The sequence below is a fragment of the Eucyclogobius newberryi genome, unplaced genomic scaffold (genome assembly GCF_026437365.1).
Source record: "Eucyclogobius newberryi isolate DKJ021-1_F unplaced genomic scaffold, fEucNew1.0.hap1 SCAF_9, whole genome shotgun sequence".
NCBI lineage: Eukaryota > Metazoa > Chordata > Actinopteri > Gobiiformes > Gobiidae > Eucyclogobius > Eucyclogobius newberryi.
In genome coordinates, this window is record NW_027316532.1 from 26,246,322 (window position 1) to 26,270,121 (window position 23,800).

The window sequence follows — 23,800 nt, forward strand, 5'->3', positions numbered from 1 at the left end:
TTGAAGACGAGCGCGTGGTGGAAGTGGCTTGGTTCACCTTCAACTTGGGAGACTTTTCTCTTGTTTTGACATGTTCATTTGCAGACGAACAGAACACGCGACTCCTGTTCATTTATCATATCACGACTCGGGACAAAGCGCACACCCAGTTAATCATTCTGCAAAAGCCTGACATGTTTCTCCCCCACAGTTAACTAGCTCACATACTTTCCCCAGGACTGTCTGGAAGTAATTAAAGCTGGATTGTTGAAAAAACAACTACAAAACATGTTTTACTGTTGGGCCACAACGCAATCAAGTCTATCAATGGTATGTAATATTGTTAGTTTGTTTCAGGAGTGGAAAAGACGTTTGAGTGTTCAGGGGAAGACTGAATGAAAGCCCAGACAAAGATTGCTTGTTTGGCTTTGGTGGCAGGAGGAGGAGGAGGAAGAGGAGGAGGAAGAGGGAAACTAGAGAAGGATGGCAATGGGGGAGGAGAGAGTCTAAAGAGGGCAACTTCTTTCCATCCCGCACCACAGGAAACCTCAGTGGCTTAACATCCAGGCTACGAACAGCAGCATGGTCAGCCGGTGAGTAAAACATTTTGTTCACTTGTAAAAATGTGTAAGATGTAGTTACGGAGAACAGGGAAATGGGACTTTTATTGGCTTTTTAAAGTCTCGAAACTGCTGCCTTTTAAACTGAACTAAATGGTACTGTTGCATGCGTGAAGTTATTGTATTTGTGGTGATACGGTTTACTAATAAGATGCATTTTCCTCTCAAAACTTGCTTGTCGTTAGAAATACAGGATCAGATATCAATGGTTTAGCCTTTGTGCAGAACTTGGCAAACTCAACACCAGAAATATGTCAATGACTTCTCCGCTTTAGCGACGTCCCGACCATTTGGTTATTCGATAATCGCGATTATTCACAATATAATCGTGAGAACCACAAAAATAGTAATCGTGACATTCTAAAAGCAAAATTAAGTATTTTTTGTTCAACATAAAACCCAGAAAATTGTTTAGCATCTAGTATGATTTTTTATACCTATATATGTATAACTATATTCAGGAGTGTAAAACAAAAAGCTCTTTTAAATAATTTTAAATAAAACGTTTACATTTATTTTGCCTTTCAGAAAGTTGAATTATGTAAAGTTGATCACAAACTTAAGAAAGAATAGTAAAGTGTTGATTGTAAAACAGGAAGATTTCACTGTTGTTTAGTCACAGTCTCAACAATCGAGAATAATTTTTTCTCACAATAATCACAACACTTGAATTTAATTGCGTGACATCCCTTCTCTACTTTGGGCTTTACTACATGTAAGCTGTATTATAAATTCACACATTGTTCCTTTTGTAGTGTGGAGCATCCCGCTTCCGGATACAAGAAGCTCTTCGAGACCGTGGAGGAGCTCAATGAACCCATCACAGCTGAAGTCACCGGTAGGAACCTTCTGATCTCGTGATAAAACGGTGGATGTGCCCCGCTCCTCCCTCGCCCCGTGATCAATAACGCTCGCATTCTGCTGTGTGGTGTTCAGGCTCCATCCCGTCGTGGCTGGGGGGCAGTCTGCTGAGGATGGGACCGGGTCTTTTTGAGATCGGAAGTGAACCTTTTTACCACGTGTTCGACGGACAGGCCATGATTCACAAGTTTGACCTGAAGAATGGTCAGGTGACATATTACAGAAAGTAAGTGTTTCTTGTGGAGGGTGCGCCACCTGCTCGCGTCAATGGAGATGTTTTTGGATGTGATGCTCCACTGTACGATTTATCTCTCTTGCGTTTATGCAATTCAAATTTTTTCATGCCAGATAATACCTCAAAAAACATACTGTACTCGGGAACATTCCAGGCAAAGCAAAAATATCTCTGGAAAAGTTACACTGTGCACCTTTAACGGACACGCTTAAGGAATTCTGAGTCAACGCGTTTAAAAGTAAGAATTATTGAGGCGAAAACTTGGTTCTTGGTTATACATTTCTCAATTTTTTTTAAAGTTAACAACCATTATTTGTATATTTTCACATTTTAAAATCCCTATATCTCCATGAAGATGAGCAGAAGGCGCCACCGGGCAAGCCACCGGTCAGATCTGTGGAGAGGCAACATTACACACAAGGGACAATACGTGTTTTGCAGTGTATTTCTGCCCAATAAAAACACCAACAATTAAATAAACGGTAGATGGATTGGTTCTATGCAACACAGTGGAACAATTACTCTTTATTTCAGACTCCAGGTCCATATAAAACCATAAAAAAACACACAAAACAAACTCAATGTAATACAATTTTACAGTCCATTTAAGGAACATTGAGAGAATCAGGTGGCGGAACCGTCCAATAAAGAAGTAAACGACTGTCTGCACCTTTAATGAAGCGGTGCCGTAAACGAGTTTCATGCCTTGTTTGGGATCACACAGGTTCATTAAGACGGATGCGTACGTTCGAAATATGACAGAGAAACGAATCGTCATCACCGAGTTCGGCACGACGGCCTATCCAGACCCGTGCAAAAACATCTTCTCCAGGTATCGCACACGTCGCCCAATTACGAGACAATACTGACTATACTGACTTAACCATGTGCAATACCGTCATATTCATGTGCAATTACTGTCGTACTACATGCAATGGTGTCACATTCATGTGCATATAACTGATGAAAATAGAGTGTTTATTTTTCCATTATTATTATTATTATTATTAGCATTATCTTGTCTTACGCTAGCAGTTTTTAAATATTTTTTTTTTTATATATTTAATTTTATCTTATTTTTATTTATTTTATTATTATTATTATTATTACTACTATTATTATTATTATTATTATTATTATTTTTCCCTCCATCCCTTGTTGGGAAATGGGAGGTTTTGTCTATAGGAGGTTTTGTTTACAAGAGGTTTTGTTTATAAGAGTTCTTCGATTGAGAGTGTTTTTTAAACTTCCTATAAGTTATCTGTTCTTTTCCTCTGTATCTACCTGCATTGCAACAATGAAATTTCCCCATGTGTGGAAAATAAAGGATTATCTTATCTTATCTTATCTTAACTTATCTTAAATCCCAGACTGGACCATATACAGTCTTAAATAAGTAAATAAATACACTTGGGACGGTTTGACATTTTGCAGATTCTTCACGTACTTCCAAGGCATCGAGGTGACCGATAACTGCATGGTGAACATCTACCCGGCCGGCGAGGATTTCTACGCCTGCACGGAGACGAACTTCATCACCAAAGTCGACCCCGAGTCCCTGGAGACGCTGAAGAGGGTAAATCATACACAGCATTGTCCGACAGAGGAGTGCGCTTGTGACATGTCTTGTATTTAAAGGTGGACCTGTGCAAATACGTGTCTGTGAACGGCGTGACGGCCCACCCTCACAGGGAAGAGGACGGGACGCTCTACAACATCGGGAACTGCTTCGGCAAGAACATGAGCCTTGCCTACAACATCGTCAGGATCCCGGGGCCACAAAAAGGTCGGCGTGGAGACGGTGGAAGCAAAAGTGTTCAAATGCAGCGCAATTTTGTAAAAGTGACATGTAATTCCAGATAAGTCGGACCCAATAGAGAAATCCCAGGTGTTGCTGCAACTTCCGAGCAGCGAGAGACTTAAGCCTTCCTACGTCCACAGGTGTGAACACTGCAAATGCTCTGGTTGTCTGTTTTTAAAGGTGCACTGTGTCACTTTTCTGGGGGAGGGATGCTGCTTTGCCGTTGCTTTGCTGGGATCTTCCACAGCTTGGTCTTACGCTGATCTCTCTCGTGTTTATTCAATCGCAAGTGTTTTTCTTGCAAATAAGACCTGGAAAAACACGCTTTCTTATTGTGAGCGTGCTCGCTTCCCCACAGATCTGGTTTGTGACGTAGCCTGTGGAACCCCGTGCCCGTCTCCATGGAGATCGATAACATCCCAGGCAATAGCAAAGACAGCTATAGAAAAGTTACATTGTGCACTTAAATGTTGAATTATCAAGGCAAAAACGTTCTTGAGTACCGTATTTTCCGGACTATAAGTCGCACCGGAGTATAATTTGCACCAGCCAAAAATGCATAATAGAGAAGAAAAAAACATATAAGTTGCACTGGAGTATGAAATGCGGTTGCAAGTTTGAAAAAAACAAATAATATCACATATAAGTCGCTCCGAAGTATAAGTATATAAGTATAGGTCGCACCCCGGCCAAAACTACGAAAAAAGGTGCGACTTATAGTCCGGAAAATACGGTTAACTATTATTTGTATTTTCGTATTTACCGGTACTTTAAAACGCATCTTTATTCTTCGTCTCTCCAGCTTTGGCATGACCGACAACTACTTTGTATTTGTCGAGCAGCCGATCAAAATCAACTTGCTTAAATTCCTGTCGTCGTGGAGCATCCGCGGAGCCAACTACATGGACTGCTTCGAGGCGAACGAGAGCATGGGCGTAAGCGGAGGGCGGTGAATGTGGCACGGCAGGTAAATGTGGAAAACAAAACCCAAGAAGAAGCCTCTTGTGTTTTGTCTCGCAGACCTGGTTCCATCTCGCCACCAAAGACCCCTGCGGTTACTTAAGCACGCACAAGTTCCGGACGTCGGCGTTCAACGTGTTCCACCACATCAACGCGTACGAGGACCAGGGCTTTATCGTCGTGGATCTCTGCACGTGGAAAGGGTTGGTTAATAAAAAGGGATTGTTAAACACATTTCAGGGCGCCTTAATGTGAAAAATGTGTCTCGTCGCAGTCATGATTTCGTGTATAACTATCTGTACCTGGCCAATATGAGAGGGAACTGGGACGAGGTGAAGAAGGCCGCGATGAGGGCGCCGCAGCCGGAAGTGAGACGCTACGTTCTGCCCCTGGACATACACCGGGTAGGAACAACGCTAAGCCTACAACACACAAAAGTTTAGTGTCGCGATTATTGTGGGGAGAAACGCCACAATTTAAAGATTACTGTATTTTCCGGAGTATAAGTCGCACAGGTCAAAAAATGCATAACAGAGAAGAAAAAAACATATATAAGTTGCACTGGAGTATGAAATGCGATTGCAAGTGTGAAAATAACAAATAATATCACATATAAGTCGCTCCGGAGTATAAGTATATAAGTATAAATATAAGTATAAGTCGCACCCGGTCAAAACTATGAAGAAAGGTGCAACTTATAGTCCGGAAAATACGGTAGTCACGATTATTGAGACTGTGACCAATAAAATCATTTAATTTTCACTTAATTGTCACTCCCGTGGTCTGACATGTTACTGTTCCTCAAGTTTGGGACCAACTTTACCATATTGAACTTTCTGAAAGACAAAATAAAGTTAAATTTGACAAAAACAAACATATAAAAAAGTTATTTACATTTAGGTTTATTTTTTGGGCAATGGATTGAACTAAAAAGGCCTAAGTTTGCTTCTAAAATGGTCACAATTATTATTATTTTCTGGTTCTCACGATTATATTGTGTCCTGAATAATCACAATTATCGATTAACCGAATAATCGTGAATTCCCTACTACACACATCATCTTTTGAAGACACTTTTATTCTGTAACTTTCAACACAGCCTGAGTTTTGATTCTGGTTTTGCTTTCATTAGATTTTACATTTTCGTACCGGTCAGATTAAAGGTGCTTTGGCTTGAATGTTCCACAGTAACGGCATCAAACTCCAAGCTAAGTTACTGGTCAGATCTGTGGAGAGGTGATTCGGTCACAATGAGAATGCAAAATATTTTTGAGCAATAAATACATCTGTAATTAATACATTTAATTCAATAAATGATGGAAGAATCATTTTCGGATTTCAGATTTATCGTGGGCCTTTTTGTCTTTGTTCTAAAGGGGTCTTATCATTTTTCTGTATTACAATAATATTTGAACTGCAGACGGTGGAAAAAATAATTAAAGATACAGATCAACTTCCCTATACTCAAATATTTAATTCTGTTTTTTATTTACTGCAGCTCTTTTTCTTTTCTTTTTTTGAACAATATTGTACTTTTTTATTATCCTACTTTAGAGTCATTGTGTCACAAGCTCAAATAAGTTTATATATTTATCATCTATATTTTCATCAGCAACATATCTCACTGTTAAATGTATAATTGTGACAGACCTGTAAGTGGAAAACCTGTCTGAACCCCAGAACTTGAACAAAGTTCACCTTCAAATTCAACATGTATTCCTTTTACTGCTAGATTTGGACCCAGTGAGGACATTCCATGAGAGTTTTCACGTTGTGTGTTTTTACAGGAGGAGCAGGGAAAGAACCTGGTGTCTCTGCCTTACACCACGGCCACTGCAGCTCTGCACCGAGATGGAACCATCTGGCTTGAGCCGGAGGTTCTGTTCTCTGGACCCAGACAGGGTCAGGAATGATAAAAGGATTGTATTATTGTCCCATGATCTCAACATAAGTTTGTATTTATGTTCTTCTTTTACTTTCACAGCCTTTGAATTCCCACAAATCAATTATTCTCAATGTTGTGGGAAGAAATATTCCTTTGCGTACGGCCTGGGACTGAACCACTTTGTTCCTGACAGAGTACAGTTTATTGTCGTTCGCACACAGACTTATACAGTGTGAAGGCCACTCTCTATATATGACTTTAGTGTTTGTTTACAGATAGTGAAGCTGAATGTCCAGACCAAACAGACTTGGGTTTGGCAGGAGGAGGACGCTTACCCTTCAGAACCACTGTTTGTGGCCTCGCCTGAAGCTACAGAAGAGGACGATGGTAAGACTTATATTATTATGTCTGTTGTTTGCACTGCTGTGGTTGAACAGGTTTCATCTGTGGTCATCTGGACAATGCTGTTAAAATTGAGATGTTCTGGGCTTGTTTACTTGCTAGTTTGGTTGTTCTGCTCGATTGTTCTGTCGGGAAGTTGTATTTTAACCACCATTTCTATTTAAAGATGGATTTTACTTTAACAAAAAAATTGGTACCACTTTATAATAACTACACCTTAATTTGCCTTAAGGAAACATGAACAAAGCTTTAATTCATAATGAACAAATGGTTTATGAGGATGATTCAGGCTAGTAACTATTTAACTAATACTCTAAAACCCAATTCCTAAACCTAAACTTAATCCTAAAAGTAAGTAGTTACAAAGCCTGAATCAAGCTTAATAAACCATTTACAAACACAGGAGTAAGTGTAGTTATAACAAAGTGTTAATACCTCCTTCACATCTCTTTCAAACTATCCCTTTTACCTTATTAAAAATGTCTTATAACAAATGTTTAAGGATTTAACTTCTCCTTTAGGGGCATAAAAAATATGCTTCTCAGACAGTACCTTCAGATTGAAAATGTCTTTTAGATGACAAAAATGTGCTCAGAATGACGACCTTTGAACCCGCTGTTCCGTACACAACACTACTGTGTGCTGTTTGTGTTGCAGGCCTGTTGCTAAGCATCCTGGTGAAACCTGGAGCTGAAAGACCAGGGTCATTACTGATCCTCAAAGCTGCAGATCTGACAGAAGTGGCCCGAGCTGAAGTGGACGTGATCATCCCAGTTACACTCCATGGACTGTACAAACCTTAAATATCACGTTTATTATGTTTTAATCTGAGGTGTGCAGGGTTTGTTACGAGGTTTAGGCAGTGGTTATAGTTATTTTTGTTCTTTCGTTGTCAGGTTAGCGCTTCTCATGACAACGTGAGGCGAGCTTGGATGTTCTGAAAGGAATATGAAAAAACTTGGAGAACAGTGTAAATTTGAAAAAAGAAATGCATGCTTTATTTGATATATCGTGCTTTTATTAATGTTCTTTGTTGCATGTTGCACCGAATCAAAGTTCCGAGCCTGTGAATTTTGTTCACTGACAATAAATCTTTTCTGATTCTGATTCATTGTGTTATGACTATTTTCTTTTTTTGAGGGATTTCATACTTTTTATAGTTTGCTGGTAACCTTGCACAGCCAGATGAATTCTCACAATATTTGTGAGTTCACAAACTCACAAGAATAGAACTCAATTCAAAGAGTTACACATGTCCATCTGGTGTGAAACGGGCTGGATCCTGCAAGTTTATTATTTACCTACATTATTGAAAGACAAGACTTTGAAGTTTTATAAATAATTTATTTACAGGATTCTTATGAACAAGGAGCATTTACTGTTAAGGCACAAACATATCCTATTGAATTTCCTATAAAATCATTTTGATCACATTTTCCTCTGTATGAGCACAAACGGCAGGAGGCACAGCAGTTTATATTCGTAGAACAGGTGAACTCGCTTTTGTGGTTGAGAGTTGATAGTGCTGCTGCTTAATAATATCCAAACAGTCTCTAACAATCTGTGAACAGAAACAGTTGTGTCACAGGAGGCTAAATAATTAAATTAAATATTCATAACAGCACTGTACCTTTCTGGTGTTTTGAGGTAGAATAACTCCATCGTCCCAAAGTCTGCCAGAGGAGAAAAAAGCTGAGCTCTCCTCTTTTAGGATGGTTTCAAGGTTTTCTTTAGTTTCTTTGTCCTCATCAGGTGAAAACAAAGATTCAGAATAACCCGGAGCAGTGATGGACACTCTGGCATTTGGCCACAGGAACAGGAAGTTAGGATCAAAGGCCCGCCCACACTACACACAAACAAGAAACATTAACACTGAATAATGCGATACAAACACATATAAGATGTATTACGATCCACAGAAAATGAAGTAGACAACATGAGTCCATACCATAGCGTAGCTGTCAGTGCCATGACATCCACCAATCACCACAGTGATTTTAGGAACAGCGGCACAGGCCACTGCAGACATCATCGAGCCCTGAGCCTTCAGACGATTACTGTTGAGCTCTGCCTTAAACACAACACATTTCAAAGTCTATTCTTAAACGACATACTGTATGGAGAGTAATAAAGAGCTGGAGTGTTACTTGTTGTGTAGAAAAGGTTGAAGCAGACGCCGGCACTGTGTTCTGAAGAAAAAGAAGTGGAACGTCTCTCTGGTCACACAACTGGACAAAATGAGTGCCTTTGAGGGCGGCCTCATTAGAGAGCTCTCCGTTATTAGCCACAATTCCCACCAAATGACTGAAGAAAGAGAGTCAGCCAGATCATGCAGGAGTTCAATAATGAAACGCAACATTTAAAATCTTACCCATGAATCTTTGCAAATCCTGTAACGAGTGTTGTTCCAAAACGTGCTTTAAACTCCTGAAAGCGACTCCCATCAGTGAGACGGCTCACCACCTTCAGAGGCAAAAGATCACCAAGTATTCACCAACGACGTCAAATACAGTGAAAACTAAATAGTCCACGATGACGACACAAATGTACATTACCAGCTTAACATCCAGAGTGTAACTATAACTGAGGGGAGCGAGTCCTTGGAGCTCCTGTGAACTAAACAGTGGTTGCTCGTCTGCTTTTCTCTGCCCGCTCTCGTCATCCCCCTCTTCCTCTGGCAGCAAAAAATTCAAGGTCGATATAATGTTTCTGGTGCATTCAAACGCTTCCTTTTCATCCCAGGCAAAATGGTCAACACAGCCACTAACCCTAAACGCAAAGAGTCACAGACAAATTAGACATTCGACGTGAGAAGAACGAAACGTCTCGACTTTTAACTGCTTGACGTACTCCGCGTGCAGCCGAGCACCTCCCAAATCCTCCGGCGACACTTCTTCCCCCGTCGCCGCCTTCACGAGAGGCGGCCCACCTAAAAATATAGTGCCGATCCTGTGCACCATCACGGTCTCCTCTGCCATGGTCGGGATGTACGCTCCTCCCGCTGTGCACGAGCCGCAGACCACTGACACCTTACAGCACCAACGTTTGACAATCAGGCGGACGACGCGAAGCCACTGGACTCACAAATGGTTGTATAAAAGTGCACTTCACCTGTGGAATCTTCTCTGCAGACATGACGGCTTCGTTGTAGAATGTCCGTCCGCCCTGGTTCTTGTCGGGGAATATCTCGGACTGCAAACGAAGCCACGAAAACGCTTGGTCTGAATGTGTAGTTTGACGCTTACGACCCCCAAACACTTGCAAAACATCAATTATTCATTATTTTCACCTGCAAAGGCAAAAAAGCGCCTCCAGAGTCGACCAGATAGACACAAGGCAAGCGATTCTGCAGAGCCACTTCCTGTGCCCGCAGCTGTTTCTTCACAGTGATGGGATAAGCCGTGCCACCCTTTACTGTGGCATCATTGGCGATGAACACGCACCAAAGCCCATTGATCCGCCCAATGCCTGCACACACACGTAAAAAACAAAAACAAAGATACATGACTATAGAGTAGTGTAGTAACAGGGCTATGACCAGGGGTGGAAAGTAATTAAGTACATGTTTAGCCATGTAACTGTACATTTTCTCTTTCTGCCAATTGCAATAACGTATACCTTGTTTACTTATTTAAAAAGAAAGTAACTAAACAGATGATACTAGTAGTCAAAGGTTTGCAGTGCACTGAAAGTAGAGGGACTTTGAGGCTTCTGACCGGTCAAGCAGCCGGCTGAAGGGATGTCTCCGTAAGGCAAACCCAGCCCCGCAAACGGCGACAACTCGAGGAAATCTTCATCATCCAACAGGAGGCGAAGACGGTCTCTCACCAGCAGCTTCTTGTTTCTTTGCGTGTGTCTGGCAACAGCATTAGCTCCGCCACCTTTCTTCACTTTCTCACTGAGTTCTACAAACCTTTAAGGAACCAAGAATAAGTCATAAGAATGCGTTCTGCAGAAGAAAATGTAAAAAAGCAGAAGGATAAGTTTGAGAGGGTGTACTTTTTGTGGTAGATCGTACTGTTTCTGAGGTTGGCCTCGTACACGTGTCGATGGATGGGCTGCAGTGACAGGTTCAGCACTGGAAAAGCACTGGGCAGACGCTTTCTTCCCTTCACTGCTGTGCTCACGAAGCAGCCCAAACACTGCCATCCAAGACTGTGAGGAGACATATTCAGCCAATTGTTATTAAACAGATTCTACTAATTATAAAACGACATGAAGTGTGAATAAGAAAATATAATGCATTTACTTTTATTTTGACCTACCTGTGCCTTTTGTCTGTGTGCACAAGAACTGGCTGACAGCTTCTGGTGTTATAAGCATTTCTGAGAAAGACAAAATATAAAGCACAATTAGAAATCTTCAATTTTCAAAATATATTTGCCAATAGAAAATTTACAGTGGAGATTTGAGGCAATGGTGCTCAACCTGGGGGCTCCACAGATTGCAGGGGGCCTATTTATTCAGAGGGCCAGGTCAACAATAATGTCATTTAATTTCTGCTATTTAAATAGGAAAACTACCACCCATATGATTGGAAAAGGGGTATAGGGACAAAAAACCTGTTGTTTGAAATAACTAAATATGAACTATTTATATTAAGTACGTCGTTTTGTTTTCGTTTTATTGGATGTTTTATTTGCAATTTAGTATCCTGTGTTTGTTTGTTTGTTTGCTGTTTATTCCGTGTTGTGTTTTAAAAGGTTCACCCCATGAAAAAGAGAACGTTTCCAATTGGGTTTTCCTTGTATAAAACATAAAAATAAACTGCTTGTTAGGATTATGTGATGCATTTCTATGCAGCAGGTTTTGGTCTGTGCGGCTTCAATAAAAAGATTGAAAATCACTGGTTTAAGGGCAGAGCAATTCCAAATGCCACACGCCATCATTTAACATTAAAACACACACAAATGCACTATTCTAATGAAGTGTGACTCGATTAATCAAAGGTTCGCAGCTTCACAAATGGCCAACTGTGTCAAAGGTCGATCCCCACGAACTGAACTTAAGACAAAACGGACAGAAAGAGAAAAGATTGCTGCTCCTACCTCAGGACGCTGCGGTACATGTCTGGATGAGAAAGAAAACTGCAAAACACAATCTGCGCTTCAGATTCACCATGAAGAGTTTTATTATGAGCGTAAACTCCTCTTCTTCGTGTTTCTGCGGTCACACTAGCTGAACCACGCCCCCCAGCGGTCACACACAGACGCGCAGTGACAAACGTGTGCCGCTAGAGAGAGCTGTCCACCTGCAAACACCTGTGTCCCAAGCGTGGAATTCAACCATCAACCCAGGGATCGATTAAAACAACGATCCTGCCTGGTTATTTTCGATTCGACAAACCGATTTAACCGTGATTTATTCAGCCAAACGTCCACATTCATCAAAACAGCTGCACAGCGTCGCCTCATGCCTTCCAAAAACAAGTAACCCTGCATAATAAACGTGCTTTCTCCGGAGTTCTATGCATGACGTCATCCGGTGGTCGCCCAGAAGTGTTCCTCTGTGTTTTTAAAGTCCACTGACACTTACCGTGCTCATTGGGGCAATGTCCCTGCTATAATGTCTGGACTTTGCTGCTCATCTGCAAAAAGAAACTACAGCTGAAGCTCACTGACAGATCTAAACAACTTCAGTAGTTTACAGTTATCGTTTTAGTCTAATTTGAACCACTTTTCTGCAAAGTGGAGGTCCTTTCTTTGCATAACAGTTAAAAAAAAATATCTATGTTCTTTGCTTAGAGGTTCAGCATGTCCCCAATATTTATTATTATAATACATATTGGGGACATAATATATTATATTATAAAGATATAATATGATATATCTTTACATTGATTAATATCCAGTGTTCGGGATGTTACACATTTATTTACACATTATTAGTCAAAAATGTATCCTTATAGTTACTGCATCAACATAACTTGCATTACCTGTGGGTCACTTTAATGGACATATCACATGAAACACATAATAAATCACTGTGTATATTATTATACACTGCGCAGCTCTAATACCACAGTAAGTACTCGGTGACACGCAGCGGTAAGTGTGAGTTAATTAACCCCGCGCTGATCCCGGTGACAGTGCTGCTGATTCACGGCGGAGCAGCGGGAGGAGGAGGCGGAGTGTGTGCGCAGACACTGGAGCAGCACCGGGGCTTTCAGCGGCACTTTGGGACAGTCAGAGCCGGGAAAACTACATCCGATCCGGGACAACCCAACGGGAGGAATCCGCCATGAGTTGGGGAACGGAACTGTGGGTATGTAAAATCCACTTTAATGCGCTTATTTGTTTTTTTTGTGTGTGTTTTGTTTTGCCTTTTGCCCCCCTTTTCCCAATTGTAGCATGGACAGCGCAGCCACTTTACGGTGCGGTGGAGGGCGGTTCTACCTTTAGCTTTGTGCGCGGAGACTAACGTGAATGCTAACGTGAATGCTAACGTGAATGCTAACGTGAATGCTAACGTGAATGCTAACGTGAATGCTAATGTGAATGCTAAATGCTAACGTGAATGCTAAGGTGGAGGCTAACGTAAATGCTAACGTGAATGCTAACGTGAATGCTAGCGCAGTTAGCCGCGGTGTGCTAATGCTAATCCCTCGCACCTCCGCGGCTTTGACAGCGGCGGAACAATGGGCGAGTCTGCGGGCGCGCAGGCACGTCAGGCCGGCCCGGAGGTCACGCCGCCGTCAACACACATTTGTTCTCTCACTTCAACTCAATTCGCCATTGTCCCGGGCTTTTTGTGTCTGCGTGTGCAGATCTGGAAGTTAACGTGCCTTTTTCCTTTTGTGTTTTTTTTGTGTGTGCGCGTCACACCCTGATTCAAGTACAAACACTGATTCCGCCCGGTTTGGTAATATAATGGCAATTAGATCACGGTGTGGCTTTTGGTTTCATTTAATTCAAACTTAACTTCCATGTTATTTGCCACGCTGGTTGCCTGGTAATAAAAAAAAAAACACGCTCCTTTGTTGTAACTTTGGTGGGACGTTTCATCTGCGCCCATGCTGCTGTTATAACCTGTGTGTATCAGGGGTTAGAGCGACTGCACCTGGTTTTCACGTGCAACATTCACCTGTTTTGCTCTGGTTTTGGATTTCTGGACTAAAATGAGAATATGCTGCTTGTGTTTTGGCTCCAGCTGTGTGTTTTTCGGGTGTTGGCTGCCACAGGGATCACAGCAGCCAACAGAATGCCCCACATATGTCACTCCTCCACATAATAAACGACAAGTGTTTGTATCTGCAACATTTGAAAACCCTAACCCTTATTTTCTCTAAGTTATATGCAACATGACAAAGTATTGAAGGTCCAATTCTATCTATTTGACCATTTACTTGCCCATATGGTGGTATCTGTTTGTATATTGCCTCTATTCAAAAGTTTATTCTATTATGATGGATTGGAATTCATATTTTACAGTTCTTTATCTTTATCTCATTATAATTTCCATTCTCTTGTTACTGCACTGGAGTTATTTTTCCTATTTAAATTTAAATCCCGGGTTAGAGACAACATGACCACACTGCTGTCATAATAGCTTGCATTGTTCTTTAAATATTGTGTAATGAGTTCAGTGTAACTCGCCTGTGCACATCGGAAAATAAAGAGGTGAACACACACGCAATAAGCTGTTTTGTGAATGGAATTGACCGATTAGAACTCCACAGCTCTTCAGTGGTCATCTGTGCAGTTCAGCGTGAGGCTCTTGGAGAGGCCATGCTGCTGCTGACAGTCATAATCCCGCGCAGATGCTGATGAGATTAATGTGTTGGCTGTCTGATGTCAGATTACTCATGATTGGCTGCTTGATGTCCGATTACAGATTACCCTCCGCCGCATTAGCTGTGTTAGCGCTGCCACGTAATCACATTTCAATCATGACCATTAAGCCTGAATATCTGGCCCTGAAACGAGCACAATCTGAATAAATGAGCTTACTTGAGCTGATTGTTGGACCTAATATCAAACCCATTTATTGAAACAACATTTTATGGATCTACTGTGGCACAAGTTTAAAAATCTGTTTTGATCAATTGGAATACAGGCAGTTTTTTTGGTGCCCTCACGTTGGGTTTTTGTGATTTGGGTGCGGTTCAAATGTGATTAAAATCAATGTGTGCTGTTACTCTGGCCCCGGAGCAGTGCAGACGCCGGTCCGGGGGAGGTGCAGGTCTGCGTAAAGAATCTACAAGGAGGTTATGTTTCCCTGGACACGGCAAAGGTCCACAGCGGTTTTCACGTGGGTTCACACAATAACATTTGTCTAATGGGTCTCGATCTCAGTGGGTTCTTACCTGGTTAAATAAAGGTCCATAAATAATTAAATAACGTTAAGACTAATAAACCGACCATCTATTCCTTGAGAGGGAATCTGCATTTGAGTTGACGTGTGATTCTGTTCTGCTGCATCAAAAACAATGTCATTCCGGGTCGTGTTGGGTGCGATAGAGGCAGTTTGAGATAACAAACAAAACAATATAACAAGGCATTTATACTGTAGTCGTTCTTCATTGAGACGTCGCAACAAAGCAGCAGAAGTACACCCTCAGCTGACCTCATTTTCTCTGATGGGCTCATGCAAAATAGTAAGAGTTTGCCTTGAATTAAAGCTCTGTTTTGTGTGCACTGGAGCCAGGATGCCCCCACGCTGAGTCTAGAGCTGCCCAGAGGAGGTGAGCAGGAGGCCAGCCCCACGCGGCAGCAAAGTCCCTCCTGAAGAACCCAAGACCCCGCGCTTCCTGTCCATGCGGATTAAAAAGATGAAAACACAGTGAGGGGCACCAGTACAGGAGAATTTAGACTTTTTTTTCCACTGTGCAAAGTTCACCTTATGTAACTTTTTAGCTACAATCTCTATCAACTATTTTGGGCAGTTTTTGCGTGTGTGTGGGTTTTAGATTGCTTCTTGATAACAGTCCACAGATCTGTTGTTTTGTAAAGCTGCTGAACTGTTGCTATTGCTAACAGGAGATCACAGCGGGTGTGAGTGAAGTCAGAGCCAGACTGAGGGCACTGGCCTGGACTCGACGAGCTGTTTCACTGGTCAACACCAAGACGGTGTCCGGCTTCAGGGCTGGAGCGTCTGCAAAGAAGGAGCAAGTGTTTTTGGTGGATGTCGCTTTTAATTAAGCCAAAAGTGCTAACATGCAACTTGTGAGGATGAAATGAAGGAGCTGGAGGAGAGTGTTGACAAGTGCGAGACTGATTAAAGAAACAGTGATTATCTGAGAGACCTAAGGGCCCTGTGGCTGTGGGACAAACATACTCGAGCAGCAAACGGTAATATGATTCACCAAGAATTGACTGTTACTATTCAAATTGTGTTTATGAATCAACTCCTTAACAAGTACAGTCACTAATGTGTACTAAATAAAGCACCATATAAAGGTATGTGCATATCTGAAACATTTACAGCTAATAATAACTATAGCAAAACAATTTGAATAGTTTAAAGACTGAATAATTGTGAATGTGAGTGCAAAGTAAAATGGACACAAAGGTCTGTGTGCTGTAGACACATACATTTCCCTTGTATCACATAATGCAAATGACTATTATTTTTAACTTGGCTCTTAAACAGACGCTGCATGCGTAGACAAATGTGGTCAGAAAATGGACTAGAACATTATTACATAACATAAGACTTTATTAAATGTTATTATACTTAATTTTTAAGTCAGCATGAAATGTGAGCTAGAACAGGAAGGACATTAATTGGCTGAGGCCACATTGAGCATGCGCTGCTTGACCACATAAAAGCAGTTTTGCAGGATGTGAAACAGGACAAACAGGACTTTGTGGTGGTCTTATCTGCATTGTCCCGCTGCTGATGTCCTTTTGTGGCTGTGTACTAAACACATCAGCTGAGTGCTAAACCTGCTGAGCTGGGCTCAAATGATGCCAACTGCTTTATGGACAGACACTAAACTTTAATTCTTACAGTCGTATACCCCACTGCTGTGTGTGTGTGTGCCAACCACAGGTTCACCAGTGTATTGTACAGTTACAGATCACTTATTGGGTGATAAAAGGCGTGATCAGAGTGTGAAGACCCTTATGGATTGCATTTGTTCAGAACTATCCAGACAAGAGAGACGTTTTGGAATGGAAACTATATTTAAGTTCAAGCGTTCATTGTGCGTTTAGTTTAGCACTTCTTCTTATTTTACAGTACTTCCCACAGCTCACTCTACACAAGCATGGAAAAAACATTTGTATAAATCTTATCTCCTTTTGTTTCTTGTTTGTGTCCGTCCTCGTTGCTCGATGGTGTAAACCATGTCGAAGCTGTGCTGTTCCTCAGGTCCTTTCTCTCAGAAGGACTGGCCTCTTTTCCCAGGGATTCGCTCTGAATTCCCCACAACTGACACTTATAGAAGGTTCCCACAGCCATGACAACATGGGAACTATTTTAATAGGTTTAAATGTCACAGAGGCCCACTAACTCTGCAGCACATGTGGATTGGTTTTACGGCCTGCACACTTTTAACTAGGTTCTACTGATATTGCACACCAAATATTTTTCCGTTGTTAACAAGTAAATATCTGGTGGGTCCTGGCAGAGTGTGATATGAAGTTACTTGGCAGTGTCGTCATGAAATGAATGATGCAAAGTTTTCCTCAAATAATTTATGAACATTTATAATTCTGTTTTGTGCTAAATGATGATAAATACATGAAAAGTTACAGAATGATTATGATTAAAGCGTTTGCCTGGCCTCGGACTTCTTGGCTGTTAAGGTTGTATCTCGTACCTAGACTCCATTTTTCACAGCTCATATTCTTTTTGGCAGTTTGAATGAAGTTTACTCTTGACTTTATCTCTGGACTTGCGTTGTGTATTAGTCGTGTCTATAAACACTGATACCAGCATCAGATTACTGTTCATCTATGGTTGTTGTGTCTTTCTCCATCATATAAACAAAAAAAAGACATTTGAACAGGCCTAAAGCATTTACTGAAGCAATCCAACATCTTTGCTTTTGTGGAGCAGCTCTGTTCAGTTTACCTAAGGTCTCCTGGCTCTGTCCCAAAAGCCACGCCCCCTTCTAGTTATGCAGCGATGGCTTCTAGTATCAGACCAGAAAATCATCAGTTTTGTATTTTTAGCCAATGTTGTTTTAAAACTAATGTAGAGGAAACACAAACATTTGACAGGAAATTGCCACAATGGATTGAGATATATTTAGACTTCACGAGGAGTCTGGACGTGTGCATCTGGGAATGGGCCCCTCCCTGCCCTTCACCTCCCTGGACTCGCAGTCCTGCATGGAGCCTGTTTGCATACCACGACACAATATACACTGCTGAGGAGTTTTCCCAGGCTGTTTGTGCCAGTGCGACTTTCAAGGCCATTTAAATCTGTTCCTCATTTGCACTCGACGAGCTGCTTGACATGGAGGGTTGCATGTTCCCCAGGAAACGATCCTTGAGGTTTCAAGAGCCCAATCAGTTCATGTTAGTGTGGCTGTTGCTTTATATTTAAGGATTGTAGGACTACGTGATTTGAATTTGCTATTCACGTTTTCGATCTATCGATCTATTGATCGATTGATCGAATTTAAACAACCTTTCATATTGTCATTATGGGGTTTGTTTGTAGACTTTTGAAGCAATAATGAATTTAATCCATTTAAAATTATTGTAACATAACAAAATGTTGAAAAAGTGAATACTTTTGCAATGTACTGTATTGGGAGTCGAACCTAGGACCTTGCTTTGAACCAAAAGTGCTAACCGCTGTGCCACAGTGTCACACACACATATATATATATTACTATTTAATGTTTGTAAAGACCTATTTAAAGAAGAGGCTGTGTGAGAGCGAGCTGAATCAGGAGGAATGTGATATATCTCAGAAACATGCACAGAAGCTTAAAAGGCATTTGTGGTTTTGCTTATGGCAGGAGTAAATGTGCTGTATGTGTTCAGAAGTCATGCGACAAAGTTAATGGTTAGTTAGTGTCACACAGAGAGCAGTGTTTGACCACCTTTAACCGGGCTGTCTGTGTCACATGTTGGTTCATCTCTCCATGTTCTGAAACAGACTCGCATGAAGATGTTTCCACTAAAGTCAGGACAGACACTTTCCACTGCGTAAGGAGAACTGGAGTCATGTGGAAAACTCTGTGTTGTCATTTATTCAAAAAATGTAGACTGATATCAGCCATTTCATTTTTTGCTCCCTTAAAAGTCTACTGTGTAGCTTTTCTGGATGAGGATCTGCCACCTGCCTGTCCTCGTGATATATATTCGTGATATCTCTTTCTGGGTGTTTGTGTTGCCTTGAAAAACATGAATTCTTCCTCTCAGCGGACTTGCCTCTCCACAGATCTAACCTGTAACTTGGCATGATGGCCCCATGATAATTCTTATATCAATCAATAAATAAAAGTTGGAACTGTACTTTTTGGGGCTCAATATTTATGCATGTCCATTTTTGGGGGGGATTTTTTGTGTTATCCTTTTGTAGTACAACGATGCTTGAGCTGTAGAAAGATATCTAACTTCTATGACTAATGATAGCTACTACACATAAGTAGTAGTAGTATTTATCACAAGTCATATTTTTAAACAATATTATACATTTAGAAAGGAGTTTTCTGTTATTGTTTTTTGTGTGATGCCTTTGAACATATGAATTAACCTACAACAGCTAATAATAATTTAAAATAAACATGGAGTTGAGTTTCCTTCGCATCCTCTCTCTCTCAGTTAAGCATGAACAGAGCCAGACGTGGAGCAAGGCAGACACCGGTAAATCAACTCACACGGAGAGATCATTATGAACAGTGGGGACAGTGATGCCACCATAGACATGTTCTCTACATGTTAATCTGTGAAATGCTGCGAGTTTTTACTAAAATCCTCAGATTCACAGATTAATTAGTCTAATGAGTTACTGAATTAGACGTGCGATACGACGCTCAGCATTTTACAACCCGTGACCCGCCCCAACCCGACTGATTGACCCTGATCGGATGCTCTGGTTGTCCATCAGAGTCGCTCTTCTCCATCTGCAATATGATGCTGGCCCTTTTTATCCACTGTCTCATTGGTTATTTTTGTGGAACTGCTGTATGATTGGCTGCATGAAGAAAGTGGATAGCAAGTAAGAGTACTGTTACGAAAACTAAATATTTCTCAAGTAAGATTAAAATATTGTGTGAAGAAGTTGCACCAAAGTTACACCTGAACTGTTGATTGTAGCTGCGCGCGCTCTGATACCGAAGTCGAGTGTCCTCCAGGAAGGGACTTTCGAAGGTGTGTCTGGAGTGGCTCTGAGGCGGTGCCTGAGTCAGCGTGAGGTAAACAGATGAATGAGCTGTTTGTGAGGAGCACAGATGGGGCCGCTGACACACTGGACTGGATTGTGTCTTCACATCCTGCTCTCTCAGATTGACCACGGTCTTGCACAGAAAACGTCCTGGCTGTGTAAACATATGCCTAGCGCTCGAATGGGTCATGCTACTAGAGCTGTCCGACTCAGCTAATCGTCCCATGGGGTTTTAGCCGACCAAACTTTGTATTAGTCGACAAATTATTTTATTTAGATGATAAGGCTGTCACGATAGCTTAAGTTCTGTATTCGTTTTAGAAGTCTCACACTTTAGACTCCTTTTTGTATCATGAACATGTCCTGTTGGCACCAGTGAACCTTGATGAAATGCCCCTCGCCGACCACACCTGAATCCTGCGCTCATGAGGACGCCAGACCAAAATAGTGTCATAAACATTCTGGTGTTGTACAAATACACAAAGCAGACCACATACAAGTAAGATGACATTTCTCTTTGCTGTTAGCAGTTGCCAAGTATTTTGACAAAGAGCGCAATGACCTAAATACTCATATGTATGTTTGGTAATTCATTGGTAATTCACAGAATCCATATTGGGGTTAGGTTTTGTTTGTATTTCATTAAACTATTAAATGGCACAGCAGTAGTGTTTATTTTAAAATAGTTATGCATTGTCTCATGTGAAATGATTGGCGCAGTTTTACCACATCTATTTTGTGAGCTGTGTATCAAATTGAATTGTAAGAGACCCGACTTAACGTTAACTTAACAAGAGGCCTTATCTTTTGTTATTCTCAGGAGGCCGTTATTTCATTCAGTCATCAGATGCAGATCCAGTAAATCCTCCTTTGGACTTGTAGTGTGGACTGTGAACCGAGAAACCCTGTTATATTTGAGTTACACAGGGGTCAACATGTGGGTGGGAAAATAAACACTTTCTGACACCCGCAAATGAGGCAGAGAAGTGCGGTGTAACGGCCGGTAAAGTGCGGAGTAACGGCCGGTAAAGTGCAGAGCAGCAATTCTACATTAAAAATAATTGTTTTATCGGAATTAAAATGGTAGATGCATTTTGTGATAATCACCAACAAAGATGATCTCTAATGCCATAGCACACAGAAAAATATAGAAACCCTCAAATCATGAAAACTTACAGATTTAAGAGACATTTAAGGGGAAAAAAAGCATCTATATTTAAAAGCACAGTATTTTTTGACCACCTCCTCACGTGCACTCTGTCAGCTTTGACCTCCTGCTGGTTCATGACCGTTTCCTTGGCGTGTTGCTGTAAGAATGAAGCAGAATGCGCCGCGGATCGTCACAAGCGCGTCTCCTGTCGGACCAGTCTGTCCGGGCGTGTGGCGCTGCACAGACAAAAGCCCAGATCGAGTTCCATGAAACTTGATGAGCGGGCCCAGGTGTGTTTCCCATCCAGACATATTAAAGAAATCAACAACAGTTAGCTCGCTGTTAGCTCAACCACTGCTGGGTTTTGGGAAAGCAGTCGGCGATGCTCACGGATTGTAACGCTGTCTGTTGTGAAAGGATTGTACAGCCATTTTGTTTAGTCGTGTGATGCTGTGGTTTCAGTGGGAACGTGTCCTGTAGGGCCGAGTTTGATGGCAAGAGAATTTGAAAGAAAATTGTCTCTTTATGCCATTATTTGTTTGTAATTAGGCCTGTCACAATAATTACTATATCGACTTTTTGTTCAATAGATGAAAGTTGGAACAGTATTCATGGGGGCTCAGTATTTATCATGTGTATCTTATCTTTGCACTAAACAGGATTTTTGTTGTTATTTTTTGGTAATAAATGTATTACCAAAAAATAACAACAAAAATCCTGTCAGTCAGCTTTTCGAACAAGTCAGCTTTTCGAAGGCTGAATAATTAATGTATTTGACTCATAAATTATACTGATTTGCTATTTAAGTGTTTGATTCTGCTCTTTATATAAACAGCTCATGTTTTTACAATGTAATTCATATGGACAAGGTTTACTGAGATTTGAACGCTTTAAATGTATTGTATCAGTGGCATAAGGTAGTTTAAATACTATCGTTTATTATTTGGAATAGTAATGAAATGCAACGTTCTTCTGCACTTACATTCATTTTTCTTATCTGTTAAGAGCGATTTAATTTGTTTTTTTAGAACACGAAAGCCTGTGAATATTATACTTTTACTCAATTTGACCAGATGAAGCTGAAGTGAAGCCGCTTGAGGACTTGATAGTTTTATATATGGATATTTATTTCTTGTAAACACAACATTTACACATTTCTTGCGTTATTTTCATGCTATTACTGCTCAAGCTGAGTCGATCTGCAGCAATTAATCAACAAACTACCATGAGAAGAACTAGTTGTTGTGACGAAAACTATAATCTCTGTATATATCTAATAATATCTAATTGCGATTAGATTTGCGATTGATGATCTAAATATAGGATTCTGTTAAAAGTTCCCCATTTAAACACAAATGAGAAAAAGACCTGAAATAGGCTAATGAACTGACAAACTACTAAAAGACTTAGAGCGTGTTTGTACAGATCTAAGCTGCAGAACTAGACTGGATATTTTGTCATTTGCGGAGGAAATTATGGCACTTATGGCAAATTGCAGCCTTTGCGAGTCGCTTACTGCGTCCCATTCAAATTGAGACTGCGATTAATGTTGCAGCCCTAGTTTTAAACCTGTGGAAACATATTCTGACTAAAGTAAACTAACTAACCATAACCCTTGATTAGACGTATTCCACGAGATCGTTCAGCTCTTCTGTCTAGTGAGTCCAGACTAAATTTAGGCTTTGACCGGCCCTCATTGTCACACGTAAACGGAAGTGACCAAGAATGCCTTTTATAAACTGTATGCATTGTTTTCCGCGACTATAATGACGCACACGATTGTCCGCATTAGCCTTCGTGTATAATCGCCAATTATTTGAGGACACCGAGGCCTCCATAACAGAGTCTTCATTGTACCAAAGGAGGTCACACGTCTCCTCCGCATTTATTGTCCTCACATGACACACACATGTGCTCCTCTGTCCTCTAGTTTATTTTGTTTAACGCGCTCAGCAAAAATGTTTAAAGCTTGAAACTGGGGCTCTCCTCTCCTTAACGGCTCGTTTGTAGCCGTTATCAGCCGTGGGAAACGTGGCGATTAGTTTTGCCTTTTTATTGCTGCTACAAGAAGTCTTCCACTATTTAGGTTAATGTTTGACTTTTTCACCGTTCCAAAGTGTCAATGTTACGTTCTTCTTAGATTTTAAAATGCTAATGCTGCTACTAAAGATTGTTCTAGTGGTCGACGTGTCAATTAGTCATTTTTTTCGAAGTGGGTTTTTCTTTTGACATCATTCCCAGAAATATAATGTATGTTTTTTTTTTTTTTTGTATGATTGTTTTGCTGGGATTTTTTTAATATATTTTTTAGATCTAAGACTAAATCAAATTTATGTTTGTAACGTTTTAAAATCTCAGTTCTTTATCAGTTTGCTTTGGAGGGAATAATTGCAACAGGGAATGGCAGGTTATCGGAGCACAGCACGAAATGGAATATTTGCCCGCTAGAATTTTGAGATACAGTTTCTTTTTCTGTTAAGTTTTTAGATATGCCTTGAGCTTGTTCTTGTTTTGTTATCTACTGTAATGTATGAGTGGGTATGAATGGTATGAATGTGATGAGTCAATGCGAGGATTTAAATGGAAATGTTTGACCTTCTTTAGTTTTATACCCAAAAAA

At 40.8% G+C, this 23,800-nt stretch overlaps 3 protein-coding genes across 6 annotated transcripts in view; 2 read left to right on the forward strand and 1 right to left on the reverse strand.

Moving 5' to 3' along the window:
* Positions 1 to 504: 504 nt before the first annotated feature.
* LOC140353420 (retinal Mueller cells isomerohydrolase-like) lies at positions 505 to 7,688 on the forward strand. Its single transcript, XM_072437976.1, has 14 exons — positions 505 to 572; positions 1,355 to 1,437; positions 1,536 to 1,686; positions 2,420 to 2,527; positions 3,130 to 3,271; positions 3,334 to 3,481; positions 3,555 to 3,636; positions 4,299 to 4,431; positions 4,517 to 4,659; positions 4,731 to 4,860; positions 6,244 to 6,358; positions 6,441 to 6,535; positions 6,617 to 6,728; positions 7,401 to 7,688. The coding sequence occupies exons 1-14, from the start codon at positions 562 to 564 to the stop codon at positions 7,544 to 7,546; spliced, it is 1,599 nt and encodes a 532-aa protein (XP_072294077.1). The 5' UTR covers positions 505 to 561; the 3' UTR covers positions 7,547 to 7,688.
* A 392-nt stretch (positions 7,689 to 8,080) lies between these two features.
* Positions 8,081 to 11,903, reverse strand: LOC140354043 (biotin-dependent 3-methylcrotonyl-coenzyme A carboxylase beta1 subunit). The gene is made up of 12 exons (XM_072438860.1): positions 11,792 to 11,903; positions 10,743 to 10,898; positions 10,460 to 10,656; positions 10,033 to 10,211; positions 9,855 to 9,935; positions 9,594 to 9,772; positions 9,299 to 9,512; positions 9,115 to 9,206; positions 8,891 to 9,047; positions 8,692 to 8,814; positions 8,374 to 8,589; positions 8,081 to 8,304 (listed from the first exon to the last, which is right to left on the reverse strand). Exons 1-12 carry the CDS (start codon positions 11,809 to 11,811, stop codon positions 8,218 to 8,220), a joined length of 1,701 nt encoding a protein of 566 aa, XP_072294961.1. The 5' UTR covers positions 11,812 to 11,903; the 3' UTR covers positions 8,081 to 8,217.
* A 964-nt stretch (positions 11,904 to 12,867) lies between these two features.
* The window catches only part of fnbp1l (formin binding protein 1-like), a 40,381-nt gene continuing 29,448 nt past the window's right edge, over positions 12,868 to 23,800 (forward strand). For all 4 annotated transcript variants that reach the window (XM_072438658.1, XM_072438657.1, XM_072438659.1 and 1 more), the window contains exon 1: positions 12,868 to 13,007. In XM_072438658.1, coding sequence (XP_072294759.1) covers positions 12,984 to 13,007 — 24 coding nt within the window. In that variant the 5' untranslated portion in view covers positions 12,868 to 12,983. The remainder of the gene's footprint in view (positions 13,008 to 23,800) is intronic.

What these genes read in the sequence shown, in the direction of transcription:
- LOC140353420 (XM_072437976.1), top strand. An exon ending in CAGGTGACATATTACAGAAA is followed by an intron (nt 1,687 to 2,419) that starts GTAAGTGTTTCT and finishes GGGATCACACAG; the next exon opens with GTTCATTAAGACGGATGCGT. An exon ending in ACCACTTTGTTCCTGACAGA is followed by an intron (nt 6,536 to 6,616) that starts GTACAGTTTATT and finishes GTTTGTTTACAG; the next exon opens with ATAGTGAAGCTGAATGTCCA.
- LOC140354043 (XM_072438860.1), bottom strand. Translation starts at nt 11,811, where the DNA reads ATGTACCGCAGCGTCCTGAG. An exon ending in GGATTTGCAAAGATTCATGG is followed by an intron (nt 9,048 to 9,114) that starts GTAAGATTTTAA and finishes CTCTTTCTTCAG; the next exon opens with TCATTTGGTGGGAATTGTGG. An exon ending in GCACTGACAGCTACGCTATG is followed by an intron (nt 8,590 to 8,691) that starts GTATGGACTCAT and finishes GTTTGTGTGTAG; the next exon opens with TGTGGGCGGGCCTTTGATCC.